Source organism: Nerophis ophidion, linkage group LG19, assembly GCF_033978795.1.
Source record: "Nerophis ophidion isolate RoL-2023_Sa linkage group LG19, RoL_Noph_v1.0, whole genome shotgun sequence".
NCBI classification, from domain to species: domain Eukaryota; kingdom Metazoa; phylum Chordata; class Actinopteri; order Syngnathiformes; family Syngnathidae; genus Nerophis; species Nerophis ophidion.
The window spans coordinates 45,824,413-45,847,844 of NC_084629.1; the positions used below are offsets into that span (position 1 = coordinate 45,824,413).

Below are 23,432 nucleotides of genomic sequence, written 5' to 3' on the forward strand. Positions count from 1 at the left end.
TAATATTTGCACATTTTGTAGATCACTGTCGGTGGGTATATTTTAGATATATTATGTATAAACGTTACGTTCACATCGCATATATGCTGACTACACTTCAGACATTTGCTTGCGTCTTGTTTACATCGTCCGATTTTCTGCTGCTTTTTTCGGTAGCCACATTTTCAGTGCATCGCTAGTCAATAAATAGTTTGCAAATAATATTCATGCTGTAACGCCCTGCTGGTGGTAATGTTTTATGTTAGTGTGGTTTCAATTTAATGTTCATTGTACCCGTGATCGCAAACACGCCGTCCGTGCCTGTAATGTGTCTGGGGGCCGGTTTCTCTATTTTTTAGAAACACTAATAAAAAACCTCACAATAATGTCTGAATGAATGCTAAAAACGTTATGACAGACCGCCTCAAAAAATGTAATGGAATTTAAAATGTTTCTATGAAGGATAAAACACTGAATATTGACAAAATATGAATGTCACACCCCCTTTCAATCGACATATTTTATAATCAAGTGAAACGCAACAAAAATGCAACAAACAGTGAAATATGAACGTCAAGGGTACAAAATAAACCCCCCACAATCTGATATAGCTGATATATCACTAAGCTTTAGAACTTTGTTGTGAAAATCTGTGGAAACGCTTCCCGCCCACACTGCTTGGCGGCTTGTCTGAGCTGCTGTGACTTACATTACCATGGTAACTAATTAGATGACCATAGTAACTAATTAGATGACCATAGTAACTAATTAGATGACCATAGTAACTAATTAGATGATCATAGTAACTAATTAGATGACCATAGTAACTAATTAGATTACCATAGTAACTAATTAGATGACCATAGTAACTAATTAGATGACCATAGTAAGTAATTAGATGACATAGTAACTAATTAGATGACCATAGTAACTCATTAGATGATCATAGTAACTAATTAGATGACCATAGTAAGTAATTAGATGACATAGTAACTAATTAGATGACCATAGTAAGTAATTAGATGACATAGTAACTAATTAGATGACATAGTAACTAATTAGATGACCATAGTAACTATTTAGATGATCATAGTAACTAATTAGATGACCATAGTAACTAATTAGATGACCATAGTAACTAATTAGATGATCATAGTAACTAATTAGATGATCATAGTAACTAATTAGATGACCATAGTAACTAATTAGATGATCATAGTAACTAATTAGATGACCATAGTAACTAATTAGATGACCATAGTAACTAATTAGATGATCATAGTAACTAATTAGATGACCATAGTAACTAATTAGATTACCATAGTAACTAATTAGATGACCATAGTAACTAATTAGATGATCATAGTAACTAATTAGATGACCATAGTAACTAATTAGATGACCATAGTAACTAATTAGATTACCATAGTAACTAATTAGATGACCATAGTAACTAATTAGATGATCATAGTAACTAATTAGATGACCATAGTAACTAATTAGATGACCATAGTAACTAATTAGATGACCATAGTAACTAATTAGATTACCATAGTAACTAATTAGATGACCATAGTAACTAATTAGATGATCATAGTAACTAATTAGATGACCATAGTAACTAATTAGATGACCATAGTAACTAATTAGATGACCATAGTAACTAATTAGATGATCATAGTAACTAATTAGATGACCATAGTAACTAATTAGATGATCATAGTAACTAATTAGATGACCATAGTAACTAATTAGATTACCATAGTAACTAATTAGATGATCATAGTAACTAATTAGATTACCATAGTAACTAATTAGATTACCATAGTAACTAATTAGATGATCATAGTAACTAATTAGATTACCATAGTAACTAATTAGATGACCATAGTAACTAATTAGATTACCATAGTAACTAATTAGATGATCATAGTAACTAATTAGATGACCATAGTAACTAATTAGATGATCATAGTAACTAATTAGATGACCATAGTAACTAATTAGATGACCATAGTAACTAATTAGATGATCATAGTAACTAATTAGATGACCATAGTAACTAATTAGATGATCATAGTAACTAATTAGATGACCATAGTAACTAATTAGATGATCATAGTAACTAATTAGATGACCATAGTAACTAATTAGATGACCATAGTAACTCATTAGATGATCATAGTAACTAATTAGATGACATAGTAACTAATTAGATGACCATAGTAACTAATTAGATGATCATAGTAACTAATTAGATGACCATAGTAACTAATTAGATGACCATAGTAACTAATTAGATTACCATAGTAACTAATTAGATGACCATAGTAACTAATTAGATGATCATAGTAACTAATTAGATGACCATAGTAACTAATTAGATGATCATAGTAACTAATTAGATGACCATAGTAACTAATTAGATCATAGTAACTAATTAGATGACCATAGTAACTAATTAGATGATCATAGTAACTAATTAGATGACCATAGTAACTAATTAGATGACCATAGTAACTAATTAGATGATCATAGTAACTAATTAGATGACCATAGTAACTAATTAGATGACCATAGTAACTAATTAGATTACCATAGTAACTAATTAGATGATCATAGTAACTAATTAGATTACCATAGTAACTAATTAGATGATCATAGTAACTAATTAGATGACCATAGTAACTAATTAGATCATAGTAACTAATTAGATGACCATAGTAACTAATTAGATGACCATAGTAACTAATTAGATGACCATAGTAACTAATTAGATTACCATAGTAACTAGTATATCATGCAAAAGTGCAGATTCCAACCATTGAAATACTTAGTACAGTTGAAGACTCACGGTCATTAGAAAACATGAGTGCACATCATAATGGCAGCTACAGTTTGCATCTTAAAGATCTAAAAAAAAATATTTGGGAATGTCTGGCGGGCCAGATTGAAAAGCTTAACGGGCCGCATGTGGCCCCCGGGCCTTAATTTGCCCAGGTCTGCTGTAAGGGGATTGGCAGAGAATAAGAGAAGCATAGAGATGAAAGTGTGTATATTGGGCTGGTTGTTAATATAAGATTGGCAATAATAGTTAAAAATAGCGTCTAACTTTTGACTTCTTCTGGAGGCTACAATAAATTACAGTACTTTGTTTCACATTAAAAAAAAAGATTTGCCTTGGCGGTGCGCCACAATCTGTTACTGTAAAGGGAAACACTACTGCATACTGTACTAGACTCTGTATAGAATATGTACGGTACAGCACATTATATACTTAAGGTGTTATTAGCGCTTGTTTCAAACTTGTCAGAACTATTCTCCAGGAAGCCACCCATGCTAGCTGTGGAACCATATTGCTTGTCAAAAACATTTCAAACATGAAAGTATTGTTTGTCTTTTATGTCATCCTGAGAGGTCCCTCGGTCGCACATTTCACATTAATAAGGTTTGCTTACAAAAAACTGCTTTAAAACATGAGTATTTTTCTCCATTTTCAAGCCTGAAATATACATTTATATTTAGTTTTTGCTCTTTTAAAAGTCAGCGTTGTATGCCAGTTTTCCTATTAATTAAACATAATTTCCATGAAATATCTTTAAGGAATATTTTTTTATTATTACTAGGCCATGGGATGTCATTGATTGGCAGCAACATTGATTTGCTCGCATCTTTTATCTTCTGTAAAAAATAAGGTCCAAAATATCAGCTTAACTGTTGTAAAGATTGTACAATATGTCCATATTGTTGTCACTACTTACAAGTCAATCTTTCTGTTCCGAATTTGACATAGTAAATGAATAAAATATTGTATTATTGAATCCAAACATGATTTTAGCCTGCTGTTTGTTTATTTTGCACAGCTGAGTGAGTCTTTGAGAGCTGATTGTTTTAAGAAGGTCTTGTATGCGTTTTTTCTGTCACTTCCAGCTAAAAGACATTGAAGTTTCAAAAAATAAAAATGACTTTTATAATAACAGTAAGCTCAATATATGAGGAAACAAAGCAAGTCGTGTTTAATTTTGCCCAAAGTATATACACTGCAGAATATACAATAACTATTATTGTGGAAGATAAATACATCTTTGTGAAGGTTGATTTGTGTCCAGTACTCACCAGTATTGTGTAAATATTGTCCAGATGTACCTAATGAAAGACTGTTCTGAAACAAAATAAACTTAAATGCAACTGAATTCTGTGTATTGCCTCCTTTTTCAATCTTTTAAAGGCCAGTACTTCTGCTACACGTCCGTCTCAAAGGGTGAGTAGTCGAGATGTCCGATAATATCGGACTGTCGACATTATCGGCCGACAAATGCTTGAAAATGTAATTTAGGAAATTATCGGGATTGGTTTCAAAAAGTAAAATGTATGACTTTTTAAAACGATGTTGTGTACACGGGCGTAGGGAGAAGTACAGAGCGCCAATAAACCTTAAAGGCACCGCCTTTGCGTGCCAACCCAGTCTCATAATATCTACGGCTTTAAGGCACACTTGGTCAACAGCCATACAGGTCACACTGAGGGTGGCCGTATAAACAACTTTAACACAGTTACAAATATGTGAACCCACACCAAACAAGAATGACAAACACATTTCGGGAAAACATCCGCACCGTAACACAACAGAACAAATACCCAGAAACCTTTGCAGCACTAACTCTTCCGGGACGCTAAAATATACAACCCCCGTGTTACCCATGCTGCTACCTCTATACGTATGTAAAAAGGTGCGTTTGTTGTCTGTGAGAAGGAGGGAAGGGAAAAAGCGAGAAGAACCTGTAGTGTAATGCCAGCAACTACGTGAGAACATATACTGGAATATTACGATATAGTAATTTTCTACATCGCACAAAGACAAACCTGCGATGTATCATGTATATCGCCCAGCCCTAATTACACTCATATTGTTTTTCATCCCCTGTCATCCTAGTACGCCCCCCCCACCCTAAAATGGCTCATATATACATACACATTTCGGCAGAACATCCGCACCGTAACACAACAGAACAAATACCCAGAACCCTTTGCAGCACTAACTCTTCCGGGACGCTAAAATATACAACCCCCCTGTTACCCATGCTGCTACCTCTATACTTCGCGAGGGCGTATACGTATGTGACGTATGTAAAAAGGTGCGCTTGTTGTCTGAGAGAAGGAGGGAAGGGAAAAAGCCAGAAGAGCCTGTAGTGTAATGCCAGCAACTACGTGAGAACATATACTGGAATATCACGATATAGTCATTTTCTATATCGCACAAAGACAAATCTGCGATGTATCATGTATATCGATATTACGCCCAGCCCTAATTACACTCATATTGTTTTTTATCCCCTGTCATCATATATACAAACACATTTCGGCAGAACATCCGCACCGTAACACAACATAAACACAACCGAACAAATACCCAGAATCCCTTGCAGCACTAACTCTTCCGAGACGCTACAATATACAACCCCTGCTAATCCCCCACCCCCCGAACTCAACCTCCTCATGCTCTCTGAGGGAGACCATGTCCCAAATTCCAAGCTGCTCTTTTAAGGCATGTTAAAAAAAATAGTGCACTTAGCATTTTTTTTCCCCATAACTTGAGTTGATTTAATTTAGAAAACCTTGTTGCATTGTTTAATGCATCCAGTGGGACATCACAACAATAATTAGGCATAATTATGTGTTCATTTCACGACTGTATATATCGGTATCGGTAATTAAGAGTTGGACAATATCGGATATTGGCAAAAAAAAGCGATTATCGGACGTCTAGTGAAAAACTTTGTTTTATTTTGTTACTTGATTTATATACTGTACACTTTATCGGCATTTTCACTGTTCCTGTTTTGCGTCAAATGTGACTTGTTTTACTCCCACTTGAATGTATGGAATGTAGAAGGAAAGTGAAGTGAATTATATTTATATAGCGCTTTTCTCTAGTGACTCAAAGCGCTTTACATAGTGAAACCCAATATCTAAGTTACATTTAAACCAGTGTGGGTGGCACTGGGAGCAGGTGGGTAAAGTGCCTTGCCCAAGGACACAACGGCAGTGACTAGGATGGCGGAAGCGGGAATCGAACCTGCAACCCTCAAGTTGCTGGCACGGCCACTCTACCAACCGAGCTATACCGCCCCAGGAAACAAAAGTAGTGAAGTGAAGTGAATTATATTTATATAGCGCTTTTCTCTAGTGACTCTAAATAGTGAAACCCAATATCTAAGTTACATTTAAAGCAGTGTGGGTGGCACTGGGAGCAGGTGGGTAAAGTGTCTTGCCCAAGGACACAACGACAGTGACTAGGATGGCGGAAGTGGGAATCGAACCTGCAACCCTCAAGTTGCTGGCACGGCCGCTCTACCAACCGAGCTATACTGCCCCAGGAAACAAAAGTAGTGAAGTGAAGTGAATTATATTTATATAGCGCTTTTCTCTAGTGACTCTAAATAGTGAAACCCAATATCTAAGTTACATTTAAAGCAGTGTGGGTGGCACTGGGAGCAGGTGGGTAAAGTGTCTTGCCCAAGGACACAACGGCAGTGACTAAGATGGGGGAAGTGGGAATCGAACCTGGAACCCTCAAGTTGCTGGCGCGGCCGCTCTACCAACCGAGCTATACCGCCCCAGGAAACAAAAGTAATGAAGTGAAGTGAATTATATTTATATAGCGCTTTTCTCTAGTGACTCTAAATAGTGAAACCCAATATCTAAGTTACATTTAAACCAGTGTGGGTGGCACTGGGAGCAGGTGGGTAAAGTGTCTTGCCCAAGGACACAACGGCAGTGACTACGATGGCGGAAGTGGGAATTGAACCTGCAACCCTCAAGTTGCTGGCACGGCCGCTCTACCAACCGAGCTATGCCACCCCAAGTAAAGCTACACAAGACCAAAGAGAACCTGCAAACTCCACATATTCCAAACCCCATGCTTTAGTTATCCGAGTGGGCTGAATTGAGTCCGTAAGTGCGGCCGTTTTGGTTGAATCTTTGTCTGTGTGCATTTATTTCAAGTAGAAAGTGATTTGAGAAAACTGCACAGTGCTTAACTTCTTTTTCCACTTTGATGGCAGTTTTTAAATATTGCTGTACACTTACTTAATTCAACAAAGTCCAAAGTTGAAGTCTTGGAGCAGATGGTGAGAGGGTGTCACCTCCACATGGGGAAGGTCTTACTCCCGGCCTGAAGAGCCCCCCACCCCAAAAAAAAAAAAATCCAGTTTAGTCGAACAGTCGTGTTATTATTAAGAACAATTTAGATTAGTTTCTTTGCCTCGTGCACGCTGCCGCTGACGTCCCAGTTCAAGGTGACGGTCATGTGACGCCTCCACACGGGGTTCCTGCGCAGAATGAGGCTTCCTTGCACGCGGTCGCCAACGTGAACAACTATAGGCGTGTCAAGCATGAACAGAGTCTGCTTCCAGTGGGTTGGTCTGAAAAAAGCAAACATTTAGATTTTGCAGTTGGGGTTTTATGCTGGTGATTCCAATCCATGCATGTATTAACTACATTTAATGACAATGTTTCCATGGTGAGCACTATTGACACTTTAACAACATCAACATAATATTTAAACTAATTCCTTATTCTCTTATTACATATATTTGTGTGAGCAAAACAAAGTCAATAGTACGCAATAAACAAACAAATAAAACAAACATTATTTTGAGAAAATAAGAATACTGATCTAAAAAGTATTGTGTGGTGTTCGGGTCTGTGGACCCGTTTTCATTTCTTATTAAAAGAAAAATTATACAATTAATACATTTTTCAAACTGAGACTCACTGACTTTGGCTCATTTTCTGTGAAGAACATCAATCACAATACATTTCTATTACATATAAGATGTCTGGAAGTGTGGAAATTGATGTTCTGTGTAACACACACAAACACACACACACACACACACACACACAGCAGGCCTAGACAGGAGGAGCACAAGAGTGCAGGTACACATAACATCCGAGGCTCAAATGTGCGAGAAAATGAGAGCAGCCAGTGTTGACAAACAATGTTGCAACATTGTGTGGGAACCGCAGGTGCAGAAACACAAAAAAAAGAATCCCTGTGGGATGCAGAAACTGGCAGAGAAATTTTCCGTGCAATGTTCATATTGTTGTTACTCAGCCAGCGTTTGTGGGTCTGACGGACCCGTTGCATTTTGTGGCTTTTAATGCCTCACAATCAAACACTTTTATATTAAAATACAGAACTGATGTTTATTGGCGTAAGGTAAACATCTGTTCAGTATTTTAACATAAAGGTGTTAAAATTCTGCTGGTAAAGGCGACAGGTGATTAGATAACAAGACCCACCTGGGCCATCTACTCACCCGTTGCATTTTGTGGCCTTTAATGCCTCACAATCAAACACTTTTATATTAAAATACTGAACAGATGTTTATTGGGGTAAGGTAAACATCTGTTCAGTATTTTAACATAAAGGTGTTAAAATGCTGCTGGTAAAGGCGACAGGTGATTAGATAACAAGATCCCCCTGGGCCATCTACTCACCCGTTGCATTTTGTGGCTTTTAATGCCTCACAATCAAACACTTTTATATTACAATACTGAACAGATGTTTATTGGGGTAAGGTAAACATCTGTTCAGTATTGTAACATAAAAGTGTCAAAATGCTGCTGGTAAAGGCGACAGGTGATTAGATAACAAGGCCCACCTGGGCCATCTACTCACCCGTTGCATTTTGTGGCTTTTGATGCCTCACAATCAAACACTTTTATATTAAAATACTGAACAGATGTTTATTGGGGTAAGGTAAACATCTGTTCAGTATTTTAACATAAAAGTGTTAAAATGCTGCTGGTAAAGGCGACAGGTGATTAGATAACAAGGTCCACCTGGGCCATCTACTCACCCGTTGCATTTTGTGGCTTTTAATGCCTCACAATCAAACACTTTTATATTAAAATATTGAACAGATGTTTATTGGGATAAGGTAAACATCTGTTCAGTATTTTAACATAAAAGTGTTAAAATGCTGCTGGTAAAGGCGACAGGTGATTAAATAACAAGGCCCACCTGGGCCATCTACTCAACCGTAGCATTTTGTGGCTTTTAATGCCTCACAATCAAACACTTTTATATTAAAATACTGAACAGATGTTTATTGGGGTAAGGCAAACATCTGTTCAGTATTTTAACATGAAAGTGTTAAAATGCCGCTAGTAAAGGCGACAGGTGATTAGATAACAACGCCCACCTGGGCCATCTACTCACCCGCTGCATTTTGTGGCTTTTAATGCCTCACAATCAAACACTTTTATATTAAAATACAGAACTGATTTTATTGGGATAAGGTACACATCTGTTCAGTATTTTAACATAAAAGTGTTAAAATGGTGCTGGTAAAGGCGACAGGTGATTAGATAACAGGACCCACCAGGGCCATCTACTCACCCGTTGCATTTTGTGGCTTTTAATGCCTCACAATCAAACACTTTTATATTAAGATACTGAACCGATGTTTATTGGGGTAAGGTAAACATCTGTTCAGTATTTTAACATAAAAGTGTTAAAATGGTGCTGGTAAAGGCGACAGGTGATTAGATAACAAGGCCCACGTGGGCCATCTACTCACCCGTTGCATTTTGTGGCTTTTAATGCCTCACAATCAAACACGTTTATGTTCAAATACTGAACAGACGGGATAAGGAAACATATGTTCACGACTGTATATATCGGTATCGGTTGATATCTGAATCGCTAATTAAGAGTTGGACAATATAGGATATCGGCAAAAAAGCCATTATCAGACATCTCTAGTTGTGAGTTCAAACCCCAGCCGAGTCATACCAAAGACCAAAAAAAATGGGACCCATTATCCTCCCTGCTTGGCACTCAGCATCAAGGGTTGGAATTGGGGGATAAATCACCAAAAGGATTCCTGAGCGTGACCACCGCTGCTGCTCACTGCCCCCCTCACCTCCCAGGGGGTGAAAAAGGGGAATGGTCAAATGCAGAGGACAAATCTCACAACACCTGGTGTGTGTGACAATCATTAGAACTTTAACTTTACTTTAATTTTGTACTGAGCAGACTAATGATAATAATGGAAGAGCTTCCAAAGGTGTTGTTGCTCTTTAGACAGCAAACTAGAGTTAAAACTGAACCCACAGCGCCTCTACTGGTTGCAGCCAGGTGGTGCATTCCGTCAACAGAATGAATGATGAATAATCCGAAAGAGTCATACTCAGCATTAGGTCCGGTGTCGAGCTCTACCGCTGCGCCGCCTTCCTCCAGGCTCTCGAAGCGGACGCTGAACCAGGCAGTGAAGCCGTGGAACTGGCCCGACTTCTCCAGGCAAAACTGAAACTGGCCCTCCATTTCCTGACCGAGAAAGCAGCAAAAATACTTCCATGTAACCAAAGTGGGAGACTCGAGAACAGGAGAATGCAAAGTGGAGTGTACCTCCAGGTCGGACACCTGCAGCGTGTACATGTCCAAGTCCAGGACATCGTGGGGAGAGGCCAGGCAGTCGTCCCGCGCCGTCACGTGGCTGAACTTGGGTTTGGCAAAGAACTCCTGCCGTGCGAGAGGCCTGAAGGAGGAGGCGTGATGTCACAAGTGTGTGTGTGTGTGTGTGAGTGACAGGAAGAAAATCTCTGATCTGATTGCCGAAAAGTCCTAACATTGCCTTGTAATTTGTGAGAAATCCGGTAACGCCACAGGTGTGTTTTGCTTTGTGATGTCAGCGAATACTGCGAGGGTTGTGGTGAAGTGATGTGAATTATATTTATATAGCGCTTTTCTCAAGTGACTCAAAGCACTTTACATAGTGAAACCCAATATCTAAGTTACATTTAAACCGGTGTTGCTGGCACTAGGAGCAGGTGGGTAAAGTGTCTTGCCCGATGGCGGAAGCGGGGATCGAACCTGGAACCCTCAAGTTGCTGGCACGCCCACTCTTAACAACCGAGCTATATCGCCCCACAAACTCACGGCCCGTGGGATTTTTTTGAAGCCCACAGGCCCCTATTTTGTGGTCCTCATTCATAGTGAAGTGGATAACATTTATATAGCGCTTTTCTCTAGTGACTCAAAGTGCTTTTACATAGTGAAACCCAATATCTAAGTTACATTTTAAACCAGCGTCGCTAGGAGCAGGTGGGTAAAGTGTCTTGCCCAAGGACACAACGGCATTGACGAGGATGGTGTAACCGGGGATCGAACATGGAACCCTCAAGTTGCTGGCATGCCCACTTTACCAACCGAGCTATATATAGCAAACAAACTCACGGCCCGTGGGTTATTTGACTGTGGTCCTCATTCATAGTTAAATGAATGACATTTATATAGCGCTTTTCTCTAGTGACTCAAAGCACTTTACATAGTGAAACCCAATATCTAAGTTACATTTAAACCAGTGTGGGTGGCACTAGGAGCAGGTGGGTAAAGTGTCCTGCCCGATGGCGGAAGCGGGGATCGAACCTTGAACCCTCAAGTTGCTGGCACGCCCACTCTTAACAACCGAGCTATATCGCCCCACAAACTCACGGCCCGTGGGATTTTTTTGAAGCCCACAGGCCCCTATTTTGTGGTCCTCATTCATAGTGAAGTGGATAACATTTATATAGCGCTTTTCTCTAGTGACTCAAAGTGCTTTTACATAGTGAAACCCAATATCTAAGTTACATTTAAACCAGTGTTGCTGGCACTAGGAGCAGGTGGGTAAAGTGTCTTGCCCAAGGACACAACGGCAGTGACTAGGATGGCGGAAGCGGGGATCGAACCTGGAACCCTCAAGTTGCTGGCACGGCCACTCTACCAACCGAGCTATATCGTCCCACAAACTTGCGGTCCGTGGGATTTTTTGGAGCCCACAGGCCCCTATTTTGTGGTCCTCATTCATAGTGAAGTGGATAACATTTATATAGCGCAGAGTCTCGGAAAACTGGCGAGCACAAGCGATCCCTCAGAAAGCTGGCGTGCACATCACTTGTGCACGCCAGCTTTCCGAGACTCTTATTTTGTTAGCGCAGGCAGCATGAAGCAGGGCTTTTATTGTGAAGATAGGAAATGTGCAGTCGGCCTTTAGAGTTTTGACGGAAGGGACGGCGCGAAAGTCTGTTGAAATAAAAAGTGTTTCTCGCCTTCCTCTCTGTCATTTTTTCATAATAATGAACTGGCAGCAGCCAGCGTCATCTCACAAGACCCTCGGGTGCCGTGAATGTCAATCAAGCAAGCTACGGAATTTGCCGCCAATGTTTTTCTTGTAAAGTGTATGGAAGCTGGATGAATTAGATGCCAAAAACCAACCACTTTCATGTGGTATTGTACAGAAAGGACAACTTTTTTTCTCCTCCATTTGAAAATGTGGGCGTTATCATCATTACTGTCTGATTCCAATCAATGCAAGTCATCAGAATCAGGTAATACAGCAACTTATATTCTTGTCTTTGTGAAAGAAAGACATCTATATGTGTTACACATGCTTGTATTATCATTAAACACATTTAACTTGTTTACAAAAATGTCTCTTTCATAAATAAATAAATATAAATGATATATATAAATGAGGTAGATCCCCTCGAGTTGGTCAATTGAAAAGTAGCTCGCCTGCAGAAAAAGTGTGGCCACCCCTGCTCTAATTGTTCGGTGTCATAGTGTGAATGCTTCTTACTGAAGAGGGGTGAAGTCCAGGCCGTAGGTGTTCTCCCAGAAGGCCATTTTCTCTGCGTAGTAGCTGTGGGCCTGACATGGCACCAGGGTGAGGGTTGCAGAGGAGGGCCACATGGTGCCACCTTCCCTCAGCCAGCGTTCTCTTGCCAGCAGGACCGACTCCACCATGTACTCAAACTGAAGCACAAAGAGAGCTGATTGGGTGTCTAGTAAGATCAAATGTGTGTAATATCTCAGCACAGTACACTCCTCACGTTCAGCTTCTTCATTAATGCATCATTGTGTTCCTTGTCATATTGGAACAATTATTTTCAAAGTGGGGGTGGGGGGTTGTATTCTGTGAACCACAGTTGATGCCAGCAGCACCCATGCAGTCCACACCCTAACCCTGCTACCGCTATACATGTCCGTAGGCAAGACACACTTGTGTTGCCAACTATTTAGACAATAATGTGGATCATGGGTGTCAAACTCCGGCCCGCGGAGACTCCCGAAGTTCAGTGCCCCTCTCGAAAATCTCCCGGAGCTACCATTCTCCCGATTTCCACCCGGACAACGATATTGGGGGCGAGCGTCAAAGGCACTGCCTTTAGCGTCCTCTACAACCTGTCGTCATGTCCGTTTTTCCTCCATACAAACAGCGTGCCAGCCCGGGGTTGTGCACACACATAAGTGAATGCAAGGCGTACTTGGTCAACAGCCATACAGGTCACACTGAGGGTGGCCGTATAAACAACTTTAACACTGTTACAAATATGCGCCACACTGTGAACCCACACCAAACAAGAACGACAAACACATTTCGGGAGAACAACCGCACCGTAACACAACAGAACAAATACCCAGAACCCTTTGCAGCACTAAACTCTTCTGGGACGCTACAATAAACGCCCCCCCCCCAATTCCACCCACCTCATTGTTATTTTATTTTCAAATTTATTAGCCTGTGGAAAAAGTTAATGTTGATATTTATCTCAGAAGGCTGCAAATAGAAAAGAGGCATTAAATGTTTTATTTAAATGTTATTTAATATACAATTGATGTTTTTTTGGTTGTTTTTTGAAAGTTGATTTTGCACTGTTAAGTTATATAAGCGTTGCTTGTTGCATATTCAGTGTTAAAGCAAATAAGTGTAGCAAATAATTCACGTTTTATTCATGCACTTTCTCTTGCAACTTAGAGGCTTGAATGTTTGATTCATTCATTATTGTTATTTTATTTTCAAATGTGTTATTAGCCTGTGGACAAAGTTTATTTTGATATTTACCTCAGAAGGCTGCATATAGAAAAGAGGCATTCAATTTTTATTTCAATTTTATTTGACATGCCATTGATATGTTGAATTATTATTTCAAGCTAGATGTTGCATGTCACTAAAGTTATATAAGCCTTGCTTGTTCAATATTCAATGCAAAACTTGTTTGGGTCCCTATTAAAAGGTTCATTTGTTCAACCTTGGCCCTCGGCTTTGTTCAGTTTTAAACTTTGGCCCACTCTGTGTTTGAGTTCGACACCCCTGATGTGGATGTAAATCCCTTTGTCATGGACGATTCGACTCTATCGCGATACATGGGTTATGATCCGATTCAGTACGATTAATTTATACAAAACCCCGTTTCCATATGAGTTGGGAAATTGTGTTAGATGTAAATATAAACAGAATACAATGATTTGCAAATCCTTTTCAAGCCATATTCAGTTGAATATGCTACAAAGACAACATATTTGATGTTCAAACTCGTAAAAAATGTTTTTGTTGTTGCAAATAATCATTAACTTTAGAATTTGATGCCAGCAACACGTGCCAAAGTAGTTGGGAAAGGGCATGTTCACCACTGTGTTACATCACCTTTTCTTTTAACAACACTCAATAAACGTTTGGGAACTGAGGAAACTAACTGTTGAAGCTTTGAAAGTGGAATTCTAATAAATACTGATAAAGTGGAGGAATGCTCATCAAACGCTTATTTGGAACAGCCCACAGGTGTGCAGGCTAATTGGGAACAGGTGGGTGCCATGATTGGCTATAAAAACAGCTTGTTGTGGTACATGCAGTCTCCATCTTCCTCTGCTTTGGTTCCACCCAGAGGGCGCGCCGGACACGCCCCCGCGCTCATCAAGCGGACCGCGCCCACTCTCCGCTGCAGCTGGCCGCAGTCCACACCTGTGACTGATGGCGTGAGGCTGTATAAGAGGACCAGTGGACCAAGGATCAGCGCGGGAACTTAGTTCCAAATGCGTACCGTAAGCAATCACCCTGCGCTCCCTGTGCCCTGCACCTCTACGTGTTCTCAGTGTCTTCTCCCGTGTCCCCACAGAATCCTCCGTCGCCCACAAGGTGAGCTGTGCGTCTCACTCTTTTCCCTGGATCTCCCTCTGGATTCTGACTGCCTCCTTTGTACCTCGACTCCTCGCTCGTTTGACCTGAACCCTCTGCCTGCCCCACGGACTTCCGCGTTCTCTTTTGTCAACACTTGGGTAAAACACACTTCAGTTAATTTACACACTTAGACTAACACCATACACTCTAGAGTTTTTGCCACGCTCCATTTACTTAGTATGTTTTCTGTTGATTGATTATTACATATATACATTTCTTAATATAGATATATATATATATATATATATATTAATAAATCTTTGGACATACTGCCACCTGGTGTCTGTTTTCCGTCACGTCCTTAGTAAATCATAACACAGCTTCCCAAAAAATGTTCAGTCTATCACAAGAAAGGATGGAGCGAGGTACACCCCTTTGTCCACAACTGCGTGAGCAAATAGTCAAACAGTTTAAGAACAACCTTTCTCAAAGTGCAATTGCAAGAAATTTAAAAACAAGAATGGGAAAGAATTCCACTTTCAAAACTTCAACAGTTAGTTTCCTCAGTTCCCAAACGTTTATTGAGTGTTGTTAAAAGAAAAGGTGATGTAACACAGTGGTGAACATGCCCTTTCCCAACTACTTTGGCACGTGTTGCAGCCATGAAATTCTAAGTTAATTATTATTTTCAGAAAAAAAAATTAAAGTGTATAAGTGTATAAGGACTTTGGGAATTTCACATCCTTTCTGATTTCAATGCGCAAAAAGACACAAAAAGTGCGTTAAAGGGGAACATTATCACAATTTCAAAAGGGTTAAAAACAATAAAAATAAGTTCCCAGTGTCTTGTTGTATTTTTTGAAGTTTTTTTTCAAAATTTTACCGGTCTTGGAATATCCCTAAATAAAGCTTTAAAGTGCCTCTCTGCGAAGACACTGGCCATTTCCCTGTGACGTCACACAGTGCTGCCAATGTAAACAAACAATGGGAATACCACAGCAAGATATAGCGACATTAGCTCGGATTCAAACTCGGATTTCAGCGACTTAAGCGATTCAACAGATTACGCATGTATTGAAACAGATGGTTGGAGTATGAAAATATTGAAGAAGAAACTGAAGCTATTGAGCGAATAGCTATTGACGCTATTCATAGCCATAGCATGGCCGAATAGCTGCGGACCAAACGATCAGGACTTTCGCATCTTTTGACACTGGAGCAACTTAAATCCGTCGATTGGTAAGTGTTTTTTTCACATTAAATGTGGGTGGAAGGAAACGTAATATAGTTGCAAATGCATCTGCAGGTTATCCATACATCTCTGTGCCATGTCTGCTTTAGCACCGCCGGTAAATAGCATGTTAGCATCGATTAGCGTAGCATGTTAGCATCGATTAGCTGGCAGTCAACATCAACAAAACTCACCTTTGTGATTTCGTTGACTTTATAGTTGCAAATGCATCTGCAGGTTATCTATCCATACATCTCTGTGCCAGGTCTGCTTTAGCACCGCCGGTAAATAGCGTGTTACCGTCGATTAGCATAGCATGTTAGCATCGATTAGCTGACAGTCACGCCGCGACCAAATATGTCTGATTAGCACATAAGCCAACATCAACAAAACTCACTTTTGTGATTTCGTTGACTTTATCGTTGCAAATGCATCTGCAGGTTATCCATACATCTCTGTGCCATGTCTGTCTTAGCATCGCCGGTCAAATATGGAGACACTTTGGTACATTTGTCTGGCGGCAGACACTTTGGCATCTTCGGGCCAGTGGTGCAACTTGAATCCCTCCCTGTTAGTGTTGTTACACCCTCCGACAACACACCGACGAGGCATGATGTCTCCAAGGTTCCAAAAAATAGTCAAAAAAACGGAAAATAACAGAGCTGTGACCCGGTGTTTGTAATGTGTTGAAAATGAAAATGGCGGCTGTGTTATCTCGGCGACGTCACATTCTGACGTCATCGCCTCCAGCGTTTAATTCGCCAAAATTCACCCATTTAGAGTTCGGAAATCGGTTAAAAAAATAGATGGTCTTTTTTCTGCACCATCAAGGTATATATTGACTAGGGATGCACCGAAATGAAAATTTGTGGCCGAAGCCGAATAAAATTTAAACGTTTGGCCGAAGGCCGAATACTGAATAATGAATGCAGTTTTTCACAATTTTATTTTATATTGCATAAATAGCCTACAATACATTTTTAGACATGTTTTTTAAATAAAGTACAATTTTATTGAATATTGACTTTTTTTTTTAATATTCCAGTAGCCTTTGCTTTTCAAAAAAAGCACAAAGTTTTTCATTTATATTAGGCCTTCAAACAAAACATGCATTCCAAAAAAAAATAAAGTGCATTAAAGTGGATAAACCCACAACAAATAAATTATTGTCCTTTTGGCAAAAGTCTGCTTAGCCACAGTAGATATGCTAATAATGTAAACAGAGGCCCCACTAAATCTCAATAAGTGTGTGCTTGTAACCTCATACACTTATACAGGTAGCCTACACAACATGCTAATAATGTAAACAGCACACACACAATGTAAAGAGCACACATCAGAGAAATACCGTCTGCTCGGTATCGTGTAACGGGGCTCAATGTGCTCCATAGTCTCCAAAAGCCAATGTCCTCCACAACACTAAACGGTTGATCATCCAATGCCATAAACTCCATTACCTTCTTCGTAATTCCGTTTGCTTTGGCACTGTCAGTCGCAAACATTTTCGTCCTCTCAAAGACGTCGGCCACGAGGCACCTCCTCCAGACAGTTTGGCTGAACATTCCTTGCAAACTGCAATACTTTTGTCACTTTCCGACACTTTAAAATATCTCCACACTGCTGACATTTTTCCGAAGCCGCCTGGTTCCAACGTCACCGCGTCACTGCACGTTGGTTGATTGCGTCACCGCGTCAAAAAATTGCGTCACACGCCACTATTCGGCCTTGCTTTTAACTCATTCCACCGAAGGCCGAATGTGGCTTTTTTTGCCATATTCGGTTACCGATGAATCGGTGCATCCCTAATATTGACGCTTACATAGGTCTGGTGATAATGTTCCCCTTTAACGCCAACACTGCTAGTGCCATCCATCCATCCATTTTCTACCGCTTGTCCCTTTTGGGCTCGCGGGCGGGTGCTGGAGCCTATCTCAGCTACATTCAGTTAGTAAAAAATAGTAACGTAGGTACGCTGACTACTCTTAAGTATAATTGTGTTTCTGGAATAAAAAAAAAGCTTGCTGTAATGTGAGTTGTGCTGTCAGTAAAAAAATATAAAAACTCTCCTTTCTTACCAGCAGACAGTTTCCCATCCACTCCGACACCAGGACGTCCACCTGCTCAGGAAGCTGCACCTCCTCTGCACGCCCCTGCAGCACCGTGACCACCGCTTCACATGTGTTCCGCCTCACCAGCTCCCTCGTGTACTGGGCCATGGCGCTGGCCTCCACGGCATACACCTGCGACACCACAGAGGGAACGTCCTCACCGCGTGTCTGGAGAACCCAGGTACCCTTTTAAAGCTGTACCGCTGCAGGTTGAGCGAGCTTGGCGCAGAACAGGCTCACGATGCCCGTACCGCAGCCCAGGTCCATTATCACTTTACTTTGCAAGGAAGCGCTGTTGTGGACGATGACCTGCCTGCAGGCTTCTGTGCGGCTCTTGTCCGACAACATCTCCAAGTGTAGCTTCTGGTATTTGGGGGGGGGAAAAAATAGTCTGTTATTCCGAATAAACACGCTCGCAAAATGAGTTGATTAACTAAAAGCCAACCAGTGTGCCGTAATTGCCAAAGTACTCTTCATCCTGCCATGGGTCCTCTTCCTCTTCAGCAGCATCACCCTGGTGGAGGTGACTCGCAGGGACGTAACCCTTGACCCCTTGTAGCTCCGCCCACCACCAGTCTGAGGAGGGTTTGGCGTGCACGATCAGTCGGTCGCCTCTGTTGACGCTAAGCTGAATGACAAAGTACATCAAACACTTCTTTCATTACCGTTGCACCGCGTATTATCACTTTTACATTTCCCTGTTAATCAATAAAATATACATCCATGTAATTATTAAACCTTATTTTTATTAACCTTTCCCATACCCTAGACCAGGGGTAGGGAACCTATGGCTCACGAGCCAGATGTGGCTCTTTTGATGACTGCATCTGGCTCTCAGATAAATCTGAGCTGACATTGCTTAACATGATAAGTAATGAATAATTCCACTTGTAATAAGTGTTAAAAATATGTTCAAAACATGCTTTTTTAGTCCATCCATCCGTTTACTACCGCACCTGTTCAAGAAGTTGCGTTAAGTCAGGGGTGCCCACACTTTTTCTGCAGGCGAGCTACTTTTCAATTGACCAACTCGAGGGGATCTACCTCATTTATATATATCATTTATATTTATTTATTTATGAAAGAGACATGGTAGTAAACAAGTTAAATGTGTTTAATGATAATACAAGCATGTGTAACACATATAGATGTCTTTCTTTCACAAAGACAAGAATATAAGTTGGTGTATTACCTGATGCTGATGACTTGCATTGATTGGAATCAGACAGTAATGATGATAACGCCCACATTTTCAAATGGAGGAGAAAAAAAGTGGTCCTTTCTGTACAATACCACATGAAAGTGGTTGGTTTTTGGCATCTAATTCATCCAGCTTCCATACACTTTACAAGAAAAACATTGGCGGCAAATTCCGTAGCTTGCTTGATTGACATTCACGGCACCCGAGGGTCTTGTGAGATGACGCAAGCTGCTGCCACTTCATTATTATGAAAAAATGACAGAGAGGAAGGCGAGAAACACTTTTTATTTCAACAGACTTTCGCGCCGTCCCTTCTGTCAAAACTCTAAAGGCCGACTGCACATTTCCTATCTTCACAATAAAAGCCCTGCTTCATGCTGCCTGCGCTAACAAAATAAGAGTCTCGGAAAGCTGGCGTGCACAAGTGATGTGCACGCCAGCTTTCTGAGGGATCGCTTGTGCACGCCAGTTTTCCGAGACTCTGTATTTAGTTAGCGCAGGCAGCATGAAGCAGGGCTTTTATTGTGAAGATAGGAAATGTGCAGTCGGCCTTTAGAGTTTTGACGGAAGGTACGGCGCGAGAGTCTGTTGAAATAAAAAGTGTTTCTCGCCTTCCTCTCGGTCATATTTTCATAATAATGATCTTGCAGCAGCCAGCGTCATCTCACAAGACCCTCCGGTACCGTGAATGTCATTTAAGTGACGTCTTGGTGAAGATTGATGATCACTCATTTTTAGGTCTATTTTTTTAAAAAGCCTGGCTGGAGATCGACTGACACACCCCCCGCGGTCGACTGGTAGCTCGCGATCGACGTAATGGGCACCCCTGCGTTAAGTTATTTATTTATTATTGGTTAGTGTGGGGCTTGTCCTCCTGGGGGTTCTTCAGACCATCAAACACCGACATGAGAGCCCGTTTCAGGGACTTATTGAAAAATAAAACAATATTGTAATATTGTTTTATTTTTCAATAAGTCTCTCAGTTGCTTTCCAGCAATTGTATTTTTCTCTTTCATTCTCGCTCGTGCTCTGGCTCCAGCCCCAACCCCGTCTCTTCTCCTGGCTGCTGCTTATAACAGAGCGACAGGAAATTAGATAACAAGGCTCAGATGGGCCATCTACGCAGCTCTCGCTGATTTCCAGGCCGGTCCTGGCGCACCCCAGCTTGCTGCAGGCCCGCGGGCCACGCCCCCTCCACAGTTAGCTTCAGAATAACAATGTTATTACAAAGAATAAGAGACCTATTATACTCTTACTTAAAAATGCATGCGTTTAGTTGTGTTCAGTGTTAAAAAAAATATTATATGGCTCTTACGGAAATACATTTTAAAATATTTGGCTTTTTGGCTCTCTCAGCCAAAAAGGTTCCCGACCCCTGCTTTAGATAAAACTTTTAGTTCCAACACCACATGGTAACGCCACTAGGTGGCGGAATTACATTAGCTTTGATTATCACAGTCTTGTTTGCACCAAATCACTTATTTCAATGCTAATTTATATTGATAAGCAGGTACAATCATGTCAACATAATGATGGACCACTCTCCATAATTAGACATTTTATTTGAAAGCTAACATGTATTGCGTATATCATGAAATGATTAACGTGGACCCCGACTTAAACAAGTTGAAAAACTTATTCGGGTGTTACCATTTAGTGGTCAATTGTACGGAATATGTACTGTACTGTGCAATCTACTAATAAAAGTTTCAATCAATCAAAAAAGCAATACTTAATATGTCAATATTTCATGACAAAAAAACCCTGACAAAGACATTTTATACAAATACTAACTTCTCCTCAAGCGCCATAAAACCTTTTTTTTTTTCTAAGTTGATATAGACATTTATTGTAGGTGTTAAATAAAAAATAATACAAATTTGACTTATTTTTAACATTTTAATAACTGAGACCTGTTATGGTCCCCGGGACCCCTAAAGGTAAAATACATTTTAAAAATCCATATATTTTGTTATGGTTTGAAAATGAAAAATATCAAAACGGCCCCCGCAGGGCTTTAATTTTTCCATGTGGAAACAGTTTGGACACCCCTGGCCTGGCCTAAACTTTGTGTGGAGTTTGCATGTTCTCCCCGTGACTGCGTGGGTTCCCTCCGGGTACTCCGGCTCCCTCCCACCTCCAAAGACATGCACCTGGGGATAGGCCCCTCCCACCTCCAAAGACATGCACCTGGAGATAGGCCCCTCCCACCTCCAAAGACATGCACCTGGGGATAGGCCCCTCCCACCTCCAAAGACATGCACCTGGAGATAGGCCCCTCCCACCTCCAAATACAAGCACCTGGGGATAGGCCCCTCCCACCTCCAAATACAAGCACCTGGGGATAGGCCCCTCCCACTTCCAAAGACATGCACCTGGGGATAGGCCCCTCCCACCTCCAAACACATGCACCTGGAGATAGGCCCCCTCCCACCTCCAAAGACATGCACCTGGGGATAGGCCCCTCCCACCTCCAAAGACATGCACCTGGGGATAGGCCCCTCCCACCTCCAAACACATGCACCTGGAGATAGGCCCCTCCCACCTCCAAACACATGCACCTGGAGATAGGCCCATCCCACCTCCAAAGACATGCACCCGGGGATTGGCTCCTCCCACCTCCAAATACATGCACCTGGGGATAGGCCCCTCCCACCTCCAAACACATGCACCTGGAGATAGGCCCCTCCCACCTCCAAAGACATGCACCTGGGGATAGGTTGATTGGCAACACTAAATGGTCCCTAGTGTGTGAATGTTGTCTGTCTATCTGTGTTGGCCCTGTGATGAGGTGGCGACTTGTCCAGGGTGTAGTCCGCCTTCTGCCCGATTGTAGCTGAGATAGGCAACAGCGCCCCCTGTGACCCCAAAGGGAATAAGCGGTAGTAATGGATGGAAGGATGATTGATTTATATATGCGTTATTTTGCTTGCAGTAAAAACATTTATTTTTGTGTGTAATGAAAAATAGAGCTCATCTTACATAGTGGATTATTTCGTTATTTGGATAGAAATGACCAAAACTGTCTTCGGTTGAATCCACGTTCTGTCTTGCATATGCAGTCTACCAATAATTAAGTGAACCGATAAATAACTCCATTGTTTTGTTTTCAATGAAATACTATAAGGAAAATATAGAATATAAGTTTAAAAAATCAATGTTTCTGACCTGTTCGCTGCCGTTTGCGGTAAAGTTGCAGAGTGCAACATACTCTTCAGGGGGCTCCCCATTTTCCTCCATCTTTTTCAACACGGTGGTTTAATTTAAGGAGGTCGATTAAAAGGCGGTTAAAAAGCTACATTTGACTAATTTTGTCGTAATATCTCTCGTTCAGGTCAGAACACAAGGGAATAAAGATGGACTTTTCAACTGGCAACAGGCGGGCACAACTTCTGAGAGTACTTCCTGTTGTGACGTCATTTTTGATGCATTCGAGGACGGTGAAATAATACCGGACTTTTCGACTCCCTTTGGCAAAATCATGAAAATGAATGAAATTTGACTGATGTTAACATATTAAGTCAGTGGTTCTCAACCTTTTTTCATTTAACATTTTTTTTAATTCAAGTACCCTCTAATGCAGGGGTCGGGAACCTTTTTGTCTGAGAGAGCCAAGAAGCCAAATATTTTAAAATATATTTCCCTAAAAGCCACATAATATTTTTTTTAACACTTAACACAAATAAACGCATGCATTTTTAAGTAAGACCAACATTTTCAGAGTATAATAGGTCTCTTATTCTTTGGAATAACATTGTTATTCTGAAGCTAACTGTGGAGGGGGCGTGGCCTGCGCAACTGCAGCAAAGCAGGATGTTGCCAGGACCGGCCTCGTGCGTAGATGGCCCACCTGAGACTTGTTATCGCTCTGTTATAAGCAGCAGCCAGGAGGAGAGACAGGGTTGGGGCTGGAGCCAGAGCGCGAGTGAGGACGAAAGAGAAAAAGACAATTGCTGGAAAGC

General features: G+C 40.9%; 1 protein-coding gene across 3 annotated transcripts in view; it reads right to left on the reverse strand.

The window, feature by feature from the left end:
- Positions 1-22,898, reverse strand: part of LOC133538471 (protein arginine N-methyltransferase 2-like) — a 28,874-nt gene extending 5,976 nt beyond the window's left edge. The window contains exons 1-10 of one of the 3 annotated variants that reach the window (XR_009803006.1): positions 22,639-22,898; positions 18,715-18,897; positions 18,471-18,632; positions 18,237-18,401; positions 12,612-12,787; positions 10,400-10,529; positions 10,182-10,318; positions 7,244-7,403; positions 7,069-7,153; positions 2,304-4,141 (exon numbers count right to left, since the gene is read on the reverse strand). Coding sequence is in view for 1 of the 3 variants with exons in the window: in XM_061880121.1 (XP_061736105.1) it covers positions 7,121-7,153; positions 7,244-7,403; positions 10,182-10,318; positions 10,400-10,529; positions 12,612-12,787; positions 18,237-18,401; positions 18,471-18,632; positions 18,715-18,897; positions 22,639-22,710 (1,218 nt within the window). In the remaining 2 variants the exon portion in view is untranslated. Of the gene's footprint in view, positions 1-2,256; positions 7,154-7,243; positions 7,404-10,181; positions 10,319-10,399; positions 10,530-12,611; positions 12,788-18,236; positions 18,402-18,470; positions 18,633-18,714; positions 18,898-22,638 lie in introns of those variants that run through there. The other 2 variants (XR_009803005.1, XM_061880121.1) reach the window with 2 other exon arrangements.
- Positions 22,899-23,432: the final 534 nt, after the last annotated feature.